Source organism: Phalacrocorax aristotelis, chromosome 3, assembly GCF_949628215.1.
Source record: "Phalacrocorax aristotelis chromosome 3, bGulAri2.1, whole genome shotgun sequence".
Lineage (NCBI taxonomy): Eukaryota > Metazoa > Chordata > Aves > Suliformes > Phalacrocoracidae > Phalacrocorax > Phalacrocorax aristotelis.
The window spans coordinates 95259627-95277507 of record NC_134278.1 but is presented as its reverse complement, the minus strand read 5'-3'; the positions used below and the strand labels follow the sequence as shown (position 1 = coordinate 95277507).

Genomic DNA, 17881 nt, shown 5'->3' with positions numbered 1-17881 from the left:
GGGTGTTGGTGCTCCACTGCTGTGGGGTTACGCCGAAGGTGGGCACAGGGCAGGGCGGGGTGAGCCACGCCGGTAACACCAGCCCCGCAGGGACCCTCCCTCCTGCTTGCTTAAACCTCAGCGCTCCCACGGAATTTTGTCCCTGCGGGTGCGGCATGGTGGTGGTCCTCAGTTGGGGCTGGGCTCCCCAGCCCTCTGCACTCCCCTTCTTGTGGCTTTCCTTTTTTACTTCTTTTTTTCTCGCTTTACCACTGCCCCTTCTTTTTTTTCCGTCTCTTTTTTTTTTTTTAAGCCCTGGTTTCTTACGAAATGGCAGAGGCCACGTGACGGCTCGGTGCCTGTCTCCCCACAATAAAGCTGCTGAGCCCGGCACTGGCATCAGCAGGATTTGAGAGAGGGGGGAAAAAGGCCCTGAAGCGCTTGGCTCTTCCCACACCCCTGAGGGACCAAAGCTGGGGTGGAGGATGAGGGACAGAGCTGCCTCCATTTTGTTGCTGGGGAAGGCAGGGTGTGCTCAACCTCTATATTAGATACTAGAGACTCCATGCAGTTTTGAGGTGGGCTCCAGGGCTGTGAGGAAGATGGGGTGTGCAAGTCACATTTTGGGGGTGGGGGAGAGGGGTGGGGGCATGGTGTGTGTGTATGAGATCCATCTTTGACCAGGCCAGAAAAGGAGGCCTGGCTGAATTGCGGCTGAGGAAGAGGCAACCTGAGCCCACTCTCCCCCAGACCTGCCCCCGCCCTTGTCTGAAGGCACCCTTTTATCCAGCACTGGATAAAGCTGGGGCTTTGCTGATGGAGGCTGAGCAAGGGCTGCTGCACCCAGACATCAGGGTGCACATCAGCACTAAGCCCATCAGCACTAATTGCAGAAATGGGCTGAGCACCTTTCGGGGCTGTGCTGAGCTGCAGGGAGAAGGACCACCCTCCAGATTTGGCTCCATGATGCCCCTCTGGCACTCCTGCCTGCATTTCCTCGCAGGATGGGAGGTGATGCAGCTTGCGCATGTGGCTGGAGGACTGTGGCTCCCTGTGGGGAGGTGGCCCCAGCCCTTTGCATGGCAGCTGAGACCCTACATGCTCATTACAAGCCCTGCTGCTGCTGCTGCCACCCACCCCACCTCTTTCAGCACTACTCCATGATGGCTGTTGCATGCATGTAGGCAGCAGATCCTGCACATGCCCCAGGCTCCGGCAGCTCCATCTCCCCACAAGGGAGGCACAAACTTGGGAAGAAGACCTTTGCCCTGCAGCAATGATGAGTCTTCAGTTTCTCTTTCTGGACTTCCAGATGCTCAAGGAAGACCTCATGAGACAAGGACGGCTGGTGGCCTCAGCGCTGTCAGCAGTGCCTCTCCCCACAGAGCAGCATGCCTGCCACCTTTTGGCTTTTAAGAGCCCCAAAAGTGAGGGAATGCCTGGATTTTACCAGGATTGAAAAACAAAACCAAACCCACCCAACACACAGGCTAGACTAAGTTGTTGAGCATATTGGGATGGCTGTCACCCCCCCGAGAGCCATCGGTGGGAAAGGCCCCAGAGCAACAGGCGCAGCGAAGTGATGCAATCCTCGGGTTTTCGGTTTTTTTGGCTTTTGCAACAATGATTTCCTTTATTGTGACTGCTTGTGCAAAACAGAGCAGATGACACCCAGGTGTTAACACAAGAGCAGTAACGGAGGCCCCAGCCAACACAAGTAGGGCGGCTGCCATCCTGAGTGTGCTATAGGGCAGGTGGGCTCTGATGGGGCTCCAAAAGCCACACAAGAGCAGATCTGGTGACCCCCCCAGTGTGGAGGGATATAGCGCCCTTCCAGGACCCATCGCTTAGCTGGCTGTTTTAGGAAGAGAGTGGGGCTGATCTTGTTACGCAAACCTGAAAAACACATCTCTGGAGAAGAGGTTTAGCGTAATTTTCAATACCTGGTGTGGCACTGCTGGGTTCTTTTTCTTCCCTCAGCACCTTGGTGGAAGGGGAAGGACATCCCAAAGGGCTAGGAGAAACCCAAGCCTTGTCCACCAGCATGCTGAGAACTAGCCAGCCCCTGCTCTCCCAGGAGCTGGTGGATTTCGCAGCGTGTCCACCCAACAGCACAGGCTTTGCAGAGAGTTATCTCTTTTCCTCCTTGTTACGTGTCAACCTGTGACTCAGGGCAGGTATGATCAGCAGCTGGGTGCCAGGGTGCCACAGGCAGGCACTTTATTTAAAGATCAAGCAATCGCTTAGCTGGGGTGATTCTGAATGGCAGCACTGGATCCTTCTGCTGAGTTCTGCCAAGGCTGGAGTTACCGTTCAGCTTAGGTACGTGGGTTTAGCAAGCCATAGCTTAGACACCCAAGTTCACCTTTACTGGCGCAGCTAAATTATGTTCACCCCATCTGCTGCTCACACTCAGGCCTGAATTACCAGTCTCCCACCCCCATCTTCTCCCCAGTATAATGGACAAAAATGGCTTTCAGGAAACCCTTGCCTGCATGTGCACTTAGAAAGGTTTCTAGAAGCTCTGCTCCTGCCACACCTGAGCTACATTACCTGGACTGCAGTCCTGCTGAGCTTGCACAGCTCCAAGCCATGTCTGTCATCTGAACCCCTTCACCTTTCTCTTCATGTAGTCCTGTTAGAAAGTAGTTTCTTTCCCCAGCTGTAGGAAGCATTCCTGATGTCTCTCCCTGCTTGCCTTGCCTTTTCAGAAGGTCTGGGTGTTTTGGGAGAAACCTTAACTGAAAGGATTTGAAACAGTCACAAGAGGAAATATCTTCCCATGCTTTTCATCCCCTCCAACTGCAGAAGGGCAAACAGTCTTGGGAGGTGGTGAAGTTTGGCCCACTAACTCCGTGACATGGACACGCCTGAAGCATTATAGCTCTGAAGGTTAAGTTACTGCCAGCGCTGGAGTGCCAGACAACTCTTCCAGTTAGGCCAGTATAATACCTCAGGGATTGCTGCAAGGCTCCTAAAAGCATCCAAAGCCTCTTAGATCAGCTGATGCTGCAGGACCACACCTAACCAAGGCCCAAAGCGCCACCTCAGACCTCTCATCCCTCGAAGTCCCAGGACTAAGACACTTTATACCCAAGTCCCTGATCCAAGGGCTTGCATGTTGTGGGAAGTGCACTTCTACCTTGGAGGTCTCACATCCTTCCCCCATTGCAGGGACTCCCGCTCCATTTTCTAACCGAAGAAGGAAATCCCAGGCAGAAGTCCACCATGTTGTCACCTGGGCTGTGTATCTCTTCAAAGATGTCTGCAGTCTGGAGACCGTAGTTATCAGCTGGATCTCGGCTGGGTGTTCCCTTTGTTTGTCAGGCAGCACCACTCCCACTGTGTCACTCAGGTTTCCTTATCTTGACCTGGACTTCAGACAGAGACCAGTACTGCAGACACCTAGGCAAGGAGGAGCTGTTTATGTGGATGATTACCCACTTGGGCACACTGAGAGTTGACTGAAACACAGGCTAAACGCACCCCCAGAAACCAGGCCCGTGTGCTTTTCCCCAAATGAGAAAGCTTCGCTCTGGTGGATCTCTGCATCAGAGAACCTTGTGCTTCCAACCGTGTGACCCATGTGGGTGCCAAGTTAGAGCAAGCAGTCAATGCCTGCCTTTAATTGAAGGTTTTAACTACACAGCATGGCCAGAGAGGGCACATGCTGAGTTAGGTAATGGACCATTATTACCCTGGCCGTGTAGATAAACCAGCGCAGCACTGCTCTGCCAAGGAGCTGCGGGGACAGTACAGCTTTCTGTCCCTGCACATCTGGCAAGAGCTTGCAGAGGAAGGGGCAGCCTGTAACTGCCTGGGCTTCATTGCGCTGGCCAGAGAAAGCTCCCTCAGTTCTTACAGGGAATGCAGCACAAAATAACTGACACGTGCTGGGTTTCTCCCACTCAGGCTGCAATACCCCATACTTCCCAGGAAGCTCCCCAACCCACAGAAATCGGGGTCTGAAGCCTAAAAAGAAGAGACAAGGTGGTGCCAGGGAGCTAGAGCCTGCAGCAAGCTGGCAGTCACACAGCTGTGAGAGGGAGGCAGGGCAAAGGAGGGCAGCACACTTTGCAGGCAGATGAACCCGCTTTCCACCTCCCAACCTCCTCTGCCTCCACCAGCTCTTCCTTCCAGCCTGCTTCCCACCCTGAGAGCCACACACGCCAGTAGCTGCAAAAGATGTCACAGCTCCTTGAGCATCTGGCTTACACGGGGCACTGGCATGCTCAGCCAGCAGCACCAGCCCCACTGCAGGAAGACTAATCCAGAGGAATCAGTCACTGACCCAGGGGAGGGAAACCCCATTTATTTAGGGTATTCAAATTTGGCACGCACAGAACATATCACAGTAATGCACTGGAGGCTAAGGGTTTGGTTTTTTTTTTTTTCTTTTTCTCTACAGACATACAGGAAAATTCTATGCAACTCCCATGAACACATTACACAAAGGAAACAGCTTTAATCAACCACTGGCGAAACATGGAAGCTTTGAAGATCTCCGTAACTGGCACAGGAATGTTCTCTACCCCCCATACAAAAGGCATTTCAGGTCAAACTTTCTAGTAGGTGATATTTCCATGCATTTCTACAGAATTAAAGAAGCTAACAGACAAAGAACCCAAATCAAGCCGTATTAGTCAGGCTGATTGGTTCTAAGTGAAATCAATAGTCACTATGGACAAATGGACCAAGAGACCAAAGACTGGGGCTAAGAATACCACTTTTTAAGACGTGGTCCCTTCTCATTATAATACCCATAACTGGAGAGCTCTGATATAAGAATCTGCATCTGTAAAAGCCTCAGAAGCACCTGATCTGCTAGCTAGCGTGCATTAGTAAAACTAAGGTATTCTAAATTAAGCTGTCAATTGAAAAGCAAGTTTTATAGAATCACTCAGGCTGGAAGAGACCTCAAGACACTTCACAGCAAGAAAATTGGACCTGCAGAACAAGTGAACCTTGAAATATCATTACTGCACAGTGAATTTACAAGAGACTGGATTAGGACTATTTCTCCAGAAAAGTGTGTCTATTTTATCCTTAACTTCAGAATTAGCCTTTATTAGTACTGGTCTGCAACTGCAAGCACTAAGAATTTAACCCAGTATTGGTGCCAACAGGTTGCTTTAGTCTAACTTCAACTACAGGTTTTAAGTCCTGTATTAAACTGTTACAGGGGAAACGTTTTTGAGTTTGGCAATTTGGCCAGTAGCCTCAAGAAGATTGACTGAATTTTGCTTGTACAATTTAGAAAAGTAAGAACAGGAACCAGATTGTTCTCCCCCCCCAACTCCTTTTCATCCCATGATACACTGCTGCATTGGACCAAAATTTTTGGAGACCTTTAGTGTTAATCCATCAGGGACAGTATTGGGCTGGAAAACCAATGCAAATATTAATACACCAAGATCAATCCTTAGATTTGATTTATTTAGGGTCATTTGTACATACAAGCTACATCTCCAAAATCTACTTTATTCTATAAGACACCTCCCTACAGTTAGTGAAACCCTTGCCTAGAATGGTTGCTTTACATAACTGATATATTAAAACGTGGAATGCTTGTAGAGTTGTGGCACTGTATGACATCTACACGGGACTTCCTTCAAAAGCTACGACTAGGGAGCCTCCTAGCTTCTCAGCAATGCAAGCTCGGTTGAGGTCCTCTGGCCCATTTGCTTGGCATTCATGCTTTATGCCTAAAAAAAAAAAAAAAGAGGCAAAACACTCAACAATGCACTAGTTCAACATGCTAGTAATCAAAGAAACATACTTGGTAGTAACATTAGAAGAGGCAATTGGTCACTCAAGCAGGTAAGTCCTGACTTAGCTTCGGAATTTGGATGTTCTTCCCCTGGTATGTCACATCTAGCTACACACCAAATAGCAACGTAGAAATATCAGGGAGAAAGTTTTCACTAGATCAGCACTCAGACTGTTAGCCTTGTCACTGCAGGCTATCTTATGAGTGAATCTCTCTTTTCTAGTGCTAGCCTGGGTACAGTAGCTGAGGATGCTACATGCAAGTACACTAAGATGGCTGACTCAGCTCCCGCTGGCTCTGGAGAGGTGGGTAAAAGAATCAGCGGTAATTTGAGATGTAGAGAACAGAAAGACTTTGCTGGTCTAATGAATTAAGCATGATTTATTTTTTTGGAGGGTGGGGAGCCCAACCCAAGCCTGTATTACATGGAAGAACGCAGAAAAATCACAGGATTCCTTTTTTTCATTTTTTGACTTCCACACGTGCAGCACACAATCTCCCTGGATAGTTCCAATCCACTACCGAGTTGTCCTGTGAGAGCTGGTACTGCTGCACAATGATCCTGTCAGTCTTGCTCACTGCAAGACTGTGGCCCAGCGCAGCATGAGGAACTGAAGCAGGGGGACAGCGCTGTCTGGCTACGAGCCATCGTAATGACCGACCTAACATGAAACTTGTGAATGCTGCAGCAAGGTGTTTACTCCTTGGTTAATGGTGCCTGACAGCCTGAACAGAACTCAGTTTCTCCACTTGGAGATGCGATGCCTTTTGCAATAAGTAATCACAACCGCATCTCCAAATCAAGTGAATTAGTACTACTGCAGCACAATAAGTTTACGAGATTGTGTATTCCAAGACACAGGACTGAAAGTCCTCTGCCGCAGAGGCAGCTCCGCACTAAATCCAGCTCACTGTTATGAGTCTAATGGTTTCTAGCCTGTATGGTGCAGATATGCTGCTCTGTACAGTACAAGTACGGTGTTCACACATAGCAAAGCCTGCTCTTGTCCTGAGCACAGCTGTAGTGCCTCTAAAATTCAGAGTCAGGCAGTATAAGCTTTAGCCAGAGCTCATTTTAGCTGCGCCACAGGGCATTTCACCTGCAAAGTTGTCACCTCTCATTAGTATCTCAAAAAAAGGGCCAGTTAGCCAATGGTTAAGCCTTGCTGTGTAAGCATTCTAGGAGCATGGCATGCCTAGGAGCATTAGCTGTATTACATACCTTGAAACTTCTTTTTGATTGCATCCTTGGAGCTTGCGTAGATCATCTTACTTTTGAGAGGTGCTTGTTCTGGTGCCCTAGTGGGATACACCAAAAAAAGTACAATTAGTGGCATTTATTATCCAGCATAGACAGAAGCAGTGTCCTACTGATTATGAACAAGTGAAACATTTCATGGCTCAGAATACAGACATCAGGCTGCCTGGCTCACTTTAAGCCTGCCATCTTGCCAGCCTGGGCAATACAAGCGCTCAGAGACCTCACCCAGAGTGTTCGGACTGCATGTTAGGAATGAGTTGGGAAGACAGCTTACCACAAGAAAAACATCAGCTCTTCTTTTTTGGATTCCTTGGTCTCGAAGCTTGCGTCATACAAGGCATAACGGCAATCCTTCTCAGGAAGCATTTGCACAAAATGCTTGAATGGGTCGGTAACTGTCACACCAACATCTCCCACCAGAATCTCTTTGCCTTCTTCCACAATAATGCACTTTTTGTCTGGACTGAGGCAGAAGATGACAGCCTTCTTCCTCTTCTTAATTTCCTCAGGCGTAGAGCACTTCCGCACCTTCATGTCATAGAAGATACGGCATACTTCATCGGCAACTTGTACTCCAGATGCCTGCAAAGACAAGAGCAAAGACCTTTAGGCCTACTGCTGCCAGTTTTCAGAACTACATTACTGCACTGCCTTAAATTCAAGGCTAGAAGGCAACTGATACTGGCAATAGTCGCCAGTAGCCTGAGAGTCTTGTCAGAAAAGGCTGCAGACCCTCTTTTTCCAAGACAAGTAAAGAATCTGGAGTCTCGGTGATGCCCACAGCCAGCTGCCAAACCAAAACTATTCTGAAGATGGCACAATCCTCCTCATATTAGAACATTGTTTTGGGGTTGTTTTACATGCATATCCACCCCTTGTCCTCCGAGATTTAATTGTGGCAGATCCTTTGGCATTAGAACAGCTTAATTTTGTTACCCATTTCAGGCTGGCTAGACAAGCAAGGCCACTAGGATCTTCTGTTCAAAGTTTCCTAGCTGTTTCTAGCATGTTTACTAGCAGCTTTAGGAACGGAGGTAAAACACGGCCAAATTCCATGCTTGTCACATGGATTTCATTTAGAGATCAAGAAAGACGTAGTGGGGTACCGAGACTGTAGTGGTACAGTTTTCAACTGAACAAGCCAACTTTAAAACACTGACTTCAGAGCAGCTTCTGAAAGGGAGAACTTTCAATTCTAACAGTTAAAGTGTCCACTTCCCAGCAGTTCCTCCATCAGTTTTTAAAGCCAACTGCACTTTCAGCCTTCCTCCCTCCCCTCCTTGAAGTCTGACAGGAAATTCTAGTTACTCAGTGGTATCCCCCTATGCTAGCTGTAATAGGAGGTGCAGATGCAGCATCACCAATCTAATGTTAAAGGCAGCTGCACAGAATAAAGAGGACAAGACCTAGCAAGAATGACAAGAGGCTGAACTGCATTTTCAGTCTGCTGCTTTTTTGAGAACAAGACCAACAAAAAAAAAAAAAAAAAAAAGAGAGAGAGAGAGGTGGCAGGGTAGAAGCATTTCTATCTGTGTTTTGTTCTCAGAGTGCAGCAAAGTTGGAGAGCTTAAAAGCAGCTGTGCAATAGCGAATACTGCAAGTGTGGGGAGCCATACTGGCCAGTGGACACTGCTGGAAGGACATCACGCATCTTGGCCAGAGTAGTAAAGAGCGAACTGAAGCCTGTCCAACACTCAGCTATCTGTTCAAAATGCTGCATGCAGTGTAAACAGAGAGACTCCTTCTAGTATTGCTTCTTTCCCCACTGGTTTTTGGTCTTCCAAATTCAAATGACATTATCCTCAGATGCAGCAGTTCATATCTTGGAAGGAAAACTGCCCTCCTCCCTTTGTGTAAACTGCCACATGTCACTGTTACAAGCACAGTCAGCAGTACTAAAGAGTCAGGTAAAGTAGCATGCAGATATACCAACTGAAAAAGACTACAGGTGGTTATTAATTTTGTTTTTCCTTAAGCTCAGCCCCAAAACATCTGCTCGATGGATCTGGATTACTTTTGGGGGGGGACACTGTACCTTGTCAGAGTGGGAACGTTCTAAAGAAACAGCAGAGCTCAGCTGCAAAACTAGGGAAGTCAGTGGTAAAGGGAACTGCTTAGTGCTAACTTTCAAACAAGCTGTCCTTGAGAGATGGTTATTGATTGAACAACTACTTAATGTATTTATTTTTTTAAAGCCTTGACCAATGCCTACCATGCAGGACCTCAGATGAGCCTGGATTCTCCTTTTTCTACCAACATCTCTCCTTCTGTAACTTGTAATGGCGGCGTAGCTTTGCTAACCCAGTTGAGAGAGGTGGCAGAGCTGGCAGAATCTATTACCATGGGAAATCTACATGCCAGCCTCCAAGTGCTGGTCATGCAAAATCAGGGCAATCTCATACAGCAGTGAATGAGACAGAAGCTTTTCTCTAGTGTGGAGAACAGTACACTTTAGGGGTTTACTCAAATACAAGGAGATCTCCCTCAAGACTTAAAATGCATGGCTTGTCTATTAGGGGTAATCTATCCAGAATCCCTTGCACTCTCTTTGGGATAGTAGAACATCCTCATCTCACCATGCCTCAGCTGCCTGGCAGGCAGCCACCCTTCTGCACATCTTCAATAAGGAAAGTAAGTGAAAAAAGCCTATTCCAGGATAAATTCAAGTAAAAGTGCAAGCATCAACGCAAAATGACTCACTCCTATGTCACCTCCTCCATACAGAGACTGCACTTTGTCAGAGTGTGACTGAGAACTAACAAGGAATAAAGGTCTTCCTCCTCCCATCCCAGTAGTTGGTGTAGATAAGAGCTCTCTGGGAATAACACAAGGTTGCCCTAATAAAGCAAACAGTGCAGCAGCTAGAACTGTTGCATCATTCACTAAGGACAAATCCAGAGCGAACTCAAGACAACTTTTTTTCCCCCCTGAGGTTTGTCTTCTAACTAATGGCACCTCAGTAGCTGACAACAGGTTTCAAGACTCAGTTTTCAGTCACAAAAAACTCAAGATTCTAAACAGAAAATGCTCAGAAAGCCTGAAATAGCATGGGAGTAAGTTTAGTGATTAAAAAAATAAAAAAGCAGTTCATGTCACCTAGCTCTACCTTTGTCAATTCTTGGTCTTTGCTCCAAGGTGACAACTAATTCCCCTGCACCAATTCCTGTTGCCAAGAAGTTAACTCTGACAGAAGAGATTAATGCTCAGCAGAGAGCCAGGAATAAGCAGCAGCAACGGAGCTGCAGGTTGATGCAAAGTATGCAGTCAAGAGCATATACTTGTGCTACTGCACAGCCAGAAACATTCTCCAAGTTGGGAGACAAGTTGTTTCCTTATAAAGAAACTAAGCACTGCTGGCAAATCAGTTCAGATTCCAAAAATGTTGAGAGTATTCAGTCTGGAAACTCAATTCACTGTTAATCTGCAGCTGATAACAGGGGCTGACCAGAAGCTGAAGACACAACAGTAAGAACTGGATTTTTAAAAAAAATTTTCAAAGCAAAAGGCTAACAGCTGGTAGCTGGTGCTACTCCTTTTCACAGCTGCTGTACAACCCCTGGATTCATCACACAGGCTGATATTAGCAGCCATTATATTGCTAGGGACAATGCAGATTTGTTCCATCTGAGAAAACCCTATAGCTGTGTCACAGTATGGGTTGAAATGAACCCATAAACTCCCGGTGCAACTAATTGCTTCCAAAAAGAGGATCTACTTTTGTAACTGTAGGACTCCCTCTTCAACCCTGAGCTTGTACCAGTCATGACTGGCTTCATAAACACACTAAAAAAGGAAAAAAACCCAAACCCTAGGCAGCTTTTGTTATAAGTTGGTTGCAACCATTCTGTGCAGGGCTGCAACAGGATGACTGTTAAGAGCACTGAAAGAAGGAGAAATGCTACACTTGTAAATACATGTCCTCAGTTGACATTTTAACCATGTCTCCACTGATTTGTCCAGAAGAATAGCTGGTGAGAAGCCTCCATCCCACCAGTGATGACAGAATAAACGTTTATTTGTTAGTCTGGATTCTCTCTCTTTGGCCCAATATTGCTCTGCTCAGAGGATTCAATACAGCACATTCATTATTATTTTGTACATTCTGGCTTGAACACTGCAGGGCTATGACAGCTAGCCTGGTTCTGTTCCTTTTCCAGTATGAAAGCAGTTATCCTGCTATGGCCTGGTTCATGGGTGGCTGCTCATTGAGCAGTACATTTTGCAGGTACTTGTGGGGTACGCAACCATTAGCAGGTGACATTTTGTTGTAGTGGACAGATAAACCCTGTAACACAGGCACACCAACTTAAAACCACTCTAGAGACACAACTGCAGAGAAAAGACTACCTTCAAGTAACTGGCCTGCTTCTGGCTAACTGTCAAGGACCGTAACTGCAGGGCCTGTTAACCTTATTGAAACAAGGCAGCAGTAAGGAGGCAAGCCACCTAATTATCAGATGGGAGAATGACGCCAGTACAGCATATTCAGGGAGACATTCAGGCAAGAACAGAGAAGAGTAAATTTCTCTGAGGGAATCAGCAAAATGAGTCCTCCCCCAGTACCTCTGTGCAACCATTGCAAAGGTGGCATGTCTTGCAGGCAGCATTGCCTCAGACATTATTCTGGAGTACTTATACCAGTATCTCCATTGTATTTTCATAGGGACTGCTGTAGGCACATGAGGTAATGGTTGCATTAAATGCCTTGTCAGCATGTGCTGCAGTAACACAGCGGCTCTTATTCCCTACACAAAGCCATCGTTCCTGCCTTAAGTGCAAAGCACTGCAGAAGTCTTGCGAGAGCAGAATGCCATCCCTACACAGGACAGCCCAAAGAGAGAGCCTTCTGTCTAGCAGGCTTCCAACTGCAAGAGCCATCCCCAGCTGCCTCCACTAATAGCCTCCATCACCAAGTGCTCTACAACTGAAATTTAATCTACATGGGGGAAGACTGAGGAATACTCCAAAGCTTTCTCAAGAAAATCCCCATATACAGGAAGCCATTTCAGGAGTGAGACACATGCCAGACACCTGATAAACTGGATTTGTAGCAAGCCTGCACTGAAACATGATTTTGACACAATGAAACTTGCCCCCTCTTTTGTCAGGAAGCACTGTGAACTCCAGTATTTTCCTTAAATACTTAAAATATTTTACCTAAGAAAAGTCTTTGTTCCCTCCTCAATTGTAAGACAGACAACTTTAAACTAATGACTTAGTTTGCCTCAAGACAAGTTTGAAGGCCTAAATTTCATTTTAAGCATTGAGAGTTTTATAGTCTGGGTTTTCTTTCCCATGATCAGAACCTAAGAACCCTCCACAGTGGTGCCTGTGCATATGTTATCTACAGAGACATTTTAAGAACCAGTTCTTGACTTGTTTTGTTTGGGAATCATGCACACACATCGTATACACCAGCATGGACTATCCACAGCTACTCAAGTGGAAACTTTTCCTCCTTGGAAAAGCATCAACAATTTTTCCAGAATTTGACACCAATAACTTATTACAGTACACCTCATTTAACTGCAAAGGCAGAGATTTGAGAACACTGTGCTCCCATGTTTGCTAGTCACACTACTGCCATACACTTGGTTCTCAGTTGCTTCGGCAAACACCTTGTTTCCCCTATGCTTGGCATACCATCCCTCCTATCTACCTTCAAAATCCCCTGCCACTGCCAGAACTGCCTGTGTAACCATGTGGCATTTCCATCTGACTCAGTAATGTGTCATCTCTGCAACAAACATTTTTTCAATTAAACCTATCACCACCCGGCTGTTCTGGGATAGCAGCCTTCACAAAGCTGTGCCTTACTTTGTCACACAATACATCATCAGCACCAAGATCCTGAAGGGAAAGCTGAGCCAAGTTAGTTGTGAGAGCACCTAGCAGACAGGGAGGGTCACATAGCCTGGCTGCAGCTAACAGGCTGGGACAACATTTTGCCAAATCAGGGCTCAGAAAAGGTGTCAGCTATAGCCGACAGGCCAAATAAAAACGTGGGTGGTTAAAAATGTAAGGATCTTATATACTGCTTTGCTTTTAATCTGTTACTTGAGCACTCAAGAAAATCCATCTGATATTACCATCCCTGCTTTACTGAGCGGGCAAGGAAGCAACACATAGAGCAACTAGTTTACCTTCACCCCAAAGACCAGCACCAGTGTGGGAATGCCAGTGACTTCAAGTCCCCAATAGGCTCATGTCCTCCGCTACCTACAGCCCAACACACTGACACCTCCAATTACTCCAGGCAACCTATGCATCTGAAAGTCCAAAGCTTCAATTCAGATCTGAAGGATGACAGGAAACATAACTAACTGCCTTTTTACTGCTGTTGTGTAAGAGGCCATTATTTGCACACCATAAACCAGCAAGAAGTACAGTTATTTACTTATCACTTATAGACAGATCTTACCAGCTAGACTTAAGTTTTTCTCTTCCATTATTTGGTCTCTTGGGGGGGGGGGGGGGGGGGAAGGAATCAAAACTATTCAGTTTTTTTTCCCTGCCAATACGAAAGGTTATTGACCAGACGAGGAGAGATGAGCAAGAAAGCAATTACTAAGAAAAAGCAGAAAAAAGCCTCCCCTGAATTCATGGAGGTAATTTCCTCAGCTTCCAGCCAAAGAGGAAATCATCTCCTCCTCTGAGCTACCATGAAGTACACTCCCAATATAATTATCAAGGTAGGTAGAACAAGCAATACCTGCAAAAGGCAACCCCAGCAACACTGCTGAAAAAGAGGAACCGTGGTAGCCAGTAGGGGGGCAGAAGTTTTGAGTAGTACCCATTCCTGTGTTGAAACGCATGGTTTTTTTAAGGTAATGTGGGTTTAAGCTGGTACACACAGCGGTTCTTGCAGGAAAGCAAAGCTTCTTAGAAACACATTCAGCACAGAAATCAGCTATTATGAACCCAAGTGTCTGCAAGAATTTTCTTGTGGCCCTCCAGGCACCTAAAGCTTAAACCCTCATCCTTAAAAACAGGCTTTAAAGGCCTGCTCTGGACACCCCAGCACTCCTTCCTGGAGATCACTGTGAATACTGAACAGTCAGACAAGCAAAAGGCTCTGAACAGCTTTACATGCAAGTTCTGGCTGTCTGCAGTCTCTCCTGCATGAGATTGCTTAGGTCAGCCCTTGCTCCCAGCAGAAGCCTCTTGATAGCGATATTCTGACAAGGCAAGTAGGAACATGCCAGGCACCCACAATATCAATTGTCAGGAGGCTGTCATCTTGTAGATGAGGCATGTGTACCTTGTAATTACAGATTTGGGAACAGTATTGACTAACAACCAAGAAAAATAATTTGCGTAGCCCTCCAAAGACCATGGACTCATTTAATCCGGTAGCAAAGAAACCAAACCTTGAGGCAAGACACTAAAGCAGAAAATTCAATGCTCTTTTGACACCAAATGATGCTCTCCTGCTGGCATTACTGTATTTTGCCAGAAGGTCCACACTCTTTGCCCGAAAGCAAGTTCATCTGCGGCAACTGGAAAGCATCTTAGAAAAAAACTCAACCCAGACACTGTTCAAAAAAGGAGATCACTATGAGAAATACTAGTTTTGACTGAGTGAGGAATTCTCTGGTCCTGAAGCAAGATGAAGCCTGACACACTGAGTAGTCATTCTAAACTAGGTTTGCGTACTGTAGAGGTGGTAGCTAGCTTGTTCAGACAAGCCTGTTTTAAACAAGAGCTGCAAGTCTCATCAGACTTTTAGCAGCTTCATCTGCAACTCCCATTAGCTCTGCTCCACACTGCAGACCAGCCGTACATGCTTCAAGTTGGGTGTTCTAGGAAGCAGGAAGATTAGTAGCACATCCTGTCTGCCGGGTCTATACAGACTAGAAGTTTATTTACTAGATACACCACATGTTCAAGAAACTAATGGTAAATACCATAGGAAGGCCTCAATATGTAACCCTTCTACTAAAGGCAAATAACCTAGGCAAACGCATCAAAACACAGGAATGTTTGTTGCTGGACAAGCATTTGTGCATGACTCAACCAAAAATGGGACAGCAGTTAAAACTGTAAGAGCCAATGATTCAAGGGAATTTGTCAGTCTCAGTAGCCTGAGTTAAACGGGGATGCAAAGTTTTAGTGTAGGTAAATCAAGAGAAAATAAACCACCATAAAGCATAATAGCTGTTTGGTTTATTCTGCCCCATTTCTGAAAGGAGTCCACCCGCATTTTTTTTGAAGGCCAGAGAAAATGGGCTAGTGTGTATGTTTAATGCATTTTTACGTTTCCTCCACTTCCAGCGTTCTATCTTAGACATAATGTGTCCAGCATTGTATCTTCTCCGTGCAGAGAAGCAAGACAAAAATCTCCGAAGCCCTTGCGGCAAGTGCCTTAAAATTTAAGCTTTTTCGAGCACTTGCTGCAAAACCGCGTTTGTTACGACCAGCTCTTTCCTTCCGCCGGTTTTGCTTCCCCCGCTTTTGTCTGCTGGCAGGACTGCTGACTGCAGCTAGGGCTGGCTCCGGGCGGCCGGGCCCCGGGAGGCTGCGCAGGGGGGACGGCGGGGCCGGGCCCTGCCCTGCCCGGCGGGAGAAGGGCTGCTCCCCTCCGCCGCCGTTTTCTAGGCCAGGCTCGAAACCCCTCGGCTTTGGGGAAGATGGCTCCCGCCCGGGGCCGCCCGTCGGGGCGGATGCCAGTGGGGCCGCGCTTCCTCCGGAGGGGGGCAGCCCCGCGGCGGCCTCCCACACCCCCCGCCGTGGGCAGGCTGCAGCCTGCTCCCCACGCAGCCCCTCGCGTGGGGGGAGTCCCGCCCCTCCCCCCCGGCCGCGCCCTGCGGCACGGGGAGGGGCCGTGCGCATCGCCCCGCGGCGGCCGCCGTCCCCCTCACCCCCGGCTCTTCCCGCCTCCCCCACCGGGCGAAATGGACGCGCCCGCCCCTAGCGCCTGTGTGCGGCGCGGAACGTACCATCACCTCATGGGGGAGGTGGGTGGAGGGGAGAGGACAGTTCCACCGCCTCAAGGGGGGGAGTAACCTTCCGCCGCCTCATGGCGGGCTTGGGGGGAGGGGGAGGAAGAAAGGATCCGCGGCCTTAAGTTCAAAGGCAAAAGGACCGGGGAGGAAAGGGGGGTGTAGAAGGAGAAAGAAAGCGGGGCGCGATACGGTCGTGCCACCGGGCTCAGCGGCGGCGCCGGCCAGGATGCGGCGGGCGGTACCAACCGCCGCCCTCCCCTCTTTCCTCGGGGATGAGGGCGAAGGAAGGGGGGATGGGGAGAGGGGGGGAAGGGTGACGTCCTGCGCCCCCCGCTCCCTACCATGGCGTCGGCGCGGCGGGCGTCGGAGCGCGGTGCGGCGGCAGCGGCTGCTCCCCTCGGATGCTGGGCGCGGCGCGGGCTCCGGCAGTAGGAAGGGAAGCGGCGAGAGCGCGAGCCGGGCGGAAACGCTGCCGACGTCACGGCCACCGTGCCCGGAGGAGGAAGCGGTTGCTATGATGGGAGCCCTGCGTGGCAACGCCCCACACCCCCTTCCTCCTCCCACCCCGCACCCCACCCGGCTCCGCGCGCAGGCGCGTGCCCGCCCGCACCCGGGGGGGGGAGGGGAACCCACGCACCCACGGACCACCTCCCGACCGAGGGGGGTGGGCTGCCCAATCACGGGGGGAGCCGCCAGGTGATTGACGGCGGTCATGCGCCCACCCACCAATGGTGGCGGCCTCTTCTGCGAGGTGGGGCGGGATTACCTGCCCCAAGGTGTGAGCGAGGGGAGGGCGGGAAGGAGCTGAGGGGAGGGTTGGGGGGCGCCAAGGGGAGCGTGAGTTGGAGGGCGAGGGCGGGGGGCGTGAGGGGAGGGTGGTTGGGCAGCCGCTGGGGGGGGAAGAAGGGGATTGGGGCTGTTGGGGAGATGAAAGGGACGGAGGTAGTCGTGAGGGGGCAGGGGCACCTTTGGGGGTGCTGGGGGTATCCAAGGGGGCGGCTGCGGGGCGGCCCTGGCCCTGGGTCGAGCAGGCGGGCGGCCTGCGGCGGGAGGCGGCCTGAAAGAGAGGGTGCGGGGGGTCAGGAGAGCTGGCGAGGAGGAAGTGTGGGGCTTTTCTTTCTTTCTCTCCGTTTTTTTTTTTTTTTTTAAGTTTTTTTTTAATACCTACTTTGGTGCGATCTCAGTCAGGCACTCCTGATTGGTTCACGCTGGCGGCGCTCGCTGTGTGCTGCAGGAAACCCTGTGCATTTCTTCCCAGCGACGGCGGCACCAGCACCAGCCGCACAGCCGCAGCAGCAGCAGCAGGGTCCCCGCATGAATCAGAGCGGCATCTATCTCAGGTGGCTGAAACAATGAACCGTTTGTCTTCAGGACAACGTTGACTGCTGAGAAGACGCTGCTGTTGAGACCGGGGGGCTCGGAGAAGCTCCTGTTCCCTGTTTATTGCAGTACTGCTCGCTCTGAAATGCTACAGAAATATTATTTCTGTAATGTTTGTGGGCAATGAAGCTCGGGTTTTTGTAATCAGATTACAGAAGCAGCTGCTAATGTTGAAAAAATGTATAGACAGTTAGGTTTCATTACTGGATCCTGACTGCAGTGGTGTTCCCGTCTTGAACTGATGAAAAAAGAACCCCTAGCATCGAGCTTTTTTTGTTGAGTCTCTGTGCCTGCTTGTAAGCAGAAAACAAAAACAAGACTCGATGGTATGTTATCAGGGCTGGGGTATGAGGTAGCAATACTTCATACCACGTTACAGATAGCATAAAGCTGCAGTAATAAAGGTGTGAGCCCTACCTTACATTTTTTATCCATATTGCTGTTCTAATTAGGGGGTATATTTTGATTTCCCCCCCTTCTTCCTGCATACATTACCCGTAAGTAGATGCCCTTTAAGATGCTGTTATGCCTGTTCACATTAGATGG

At 48.7% G+C, this 17881-nt stretch overlaps 1 protein-coding gene across 1 annotated transcript; it reads right to left on the bottom strand.

Annotated features, from left to right (window-relative positions):
- Positions 1 to 4270: 4270 nt before the first annotated feature.
- Positions 4271 to 16539, bottom strand: DSTN (destrin, actin depolymerizing factor). The gene is made up of 4 exons (XM_075088581.1): positions 16297 to 16539; positions 7285 to 7592; positions 6972 to 7048; positions 4271 to 5684 (listed from the first exon to the last, which is right to left on the bottom strand). Exons 1-4 carry the CDS (start codon positions 16297 to 16299, stop codon positions 5575 to 5577), a joined length of 498 nt encoding a protein of 165 aa, XP_074944682.1. The 5' UTR covers positions 16300 to 16539; the 3' UTR covers positions 4271 to 5574.
- Positions 16540 to 17881: the final 1342 nt, after the last annotated feature.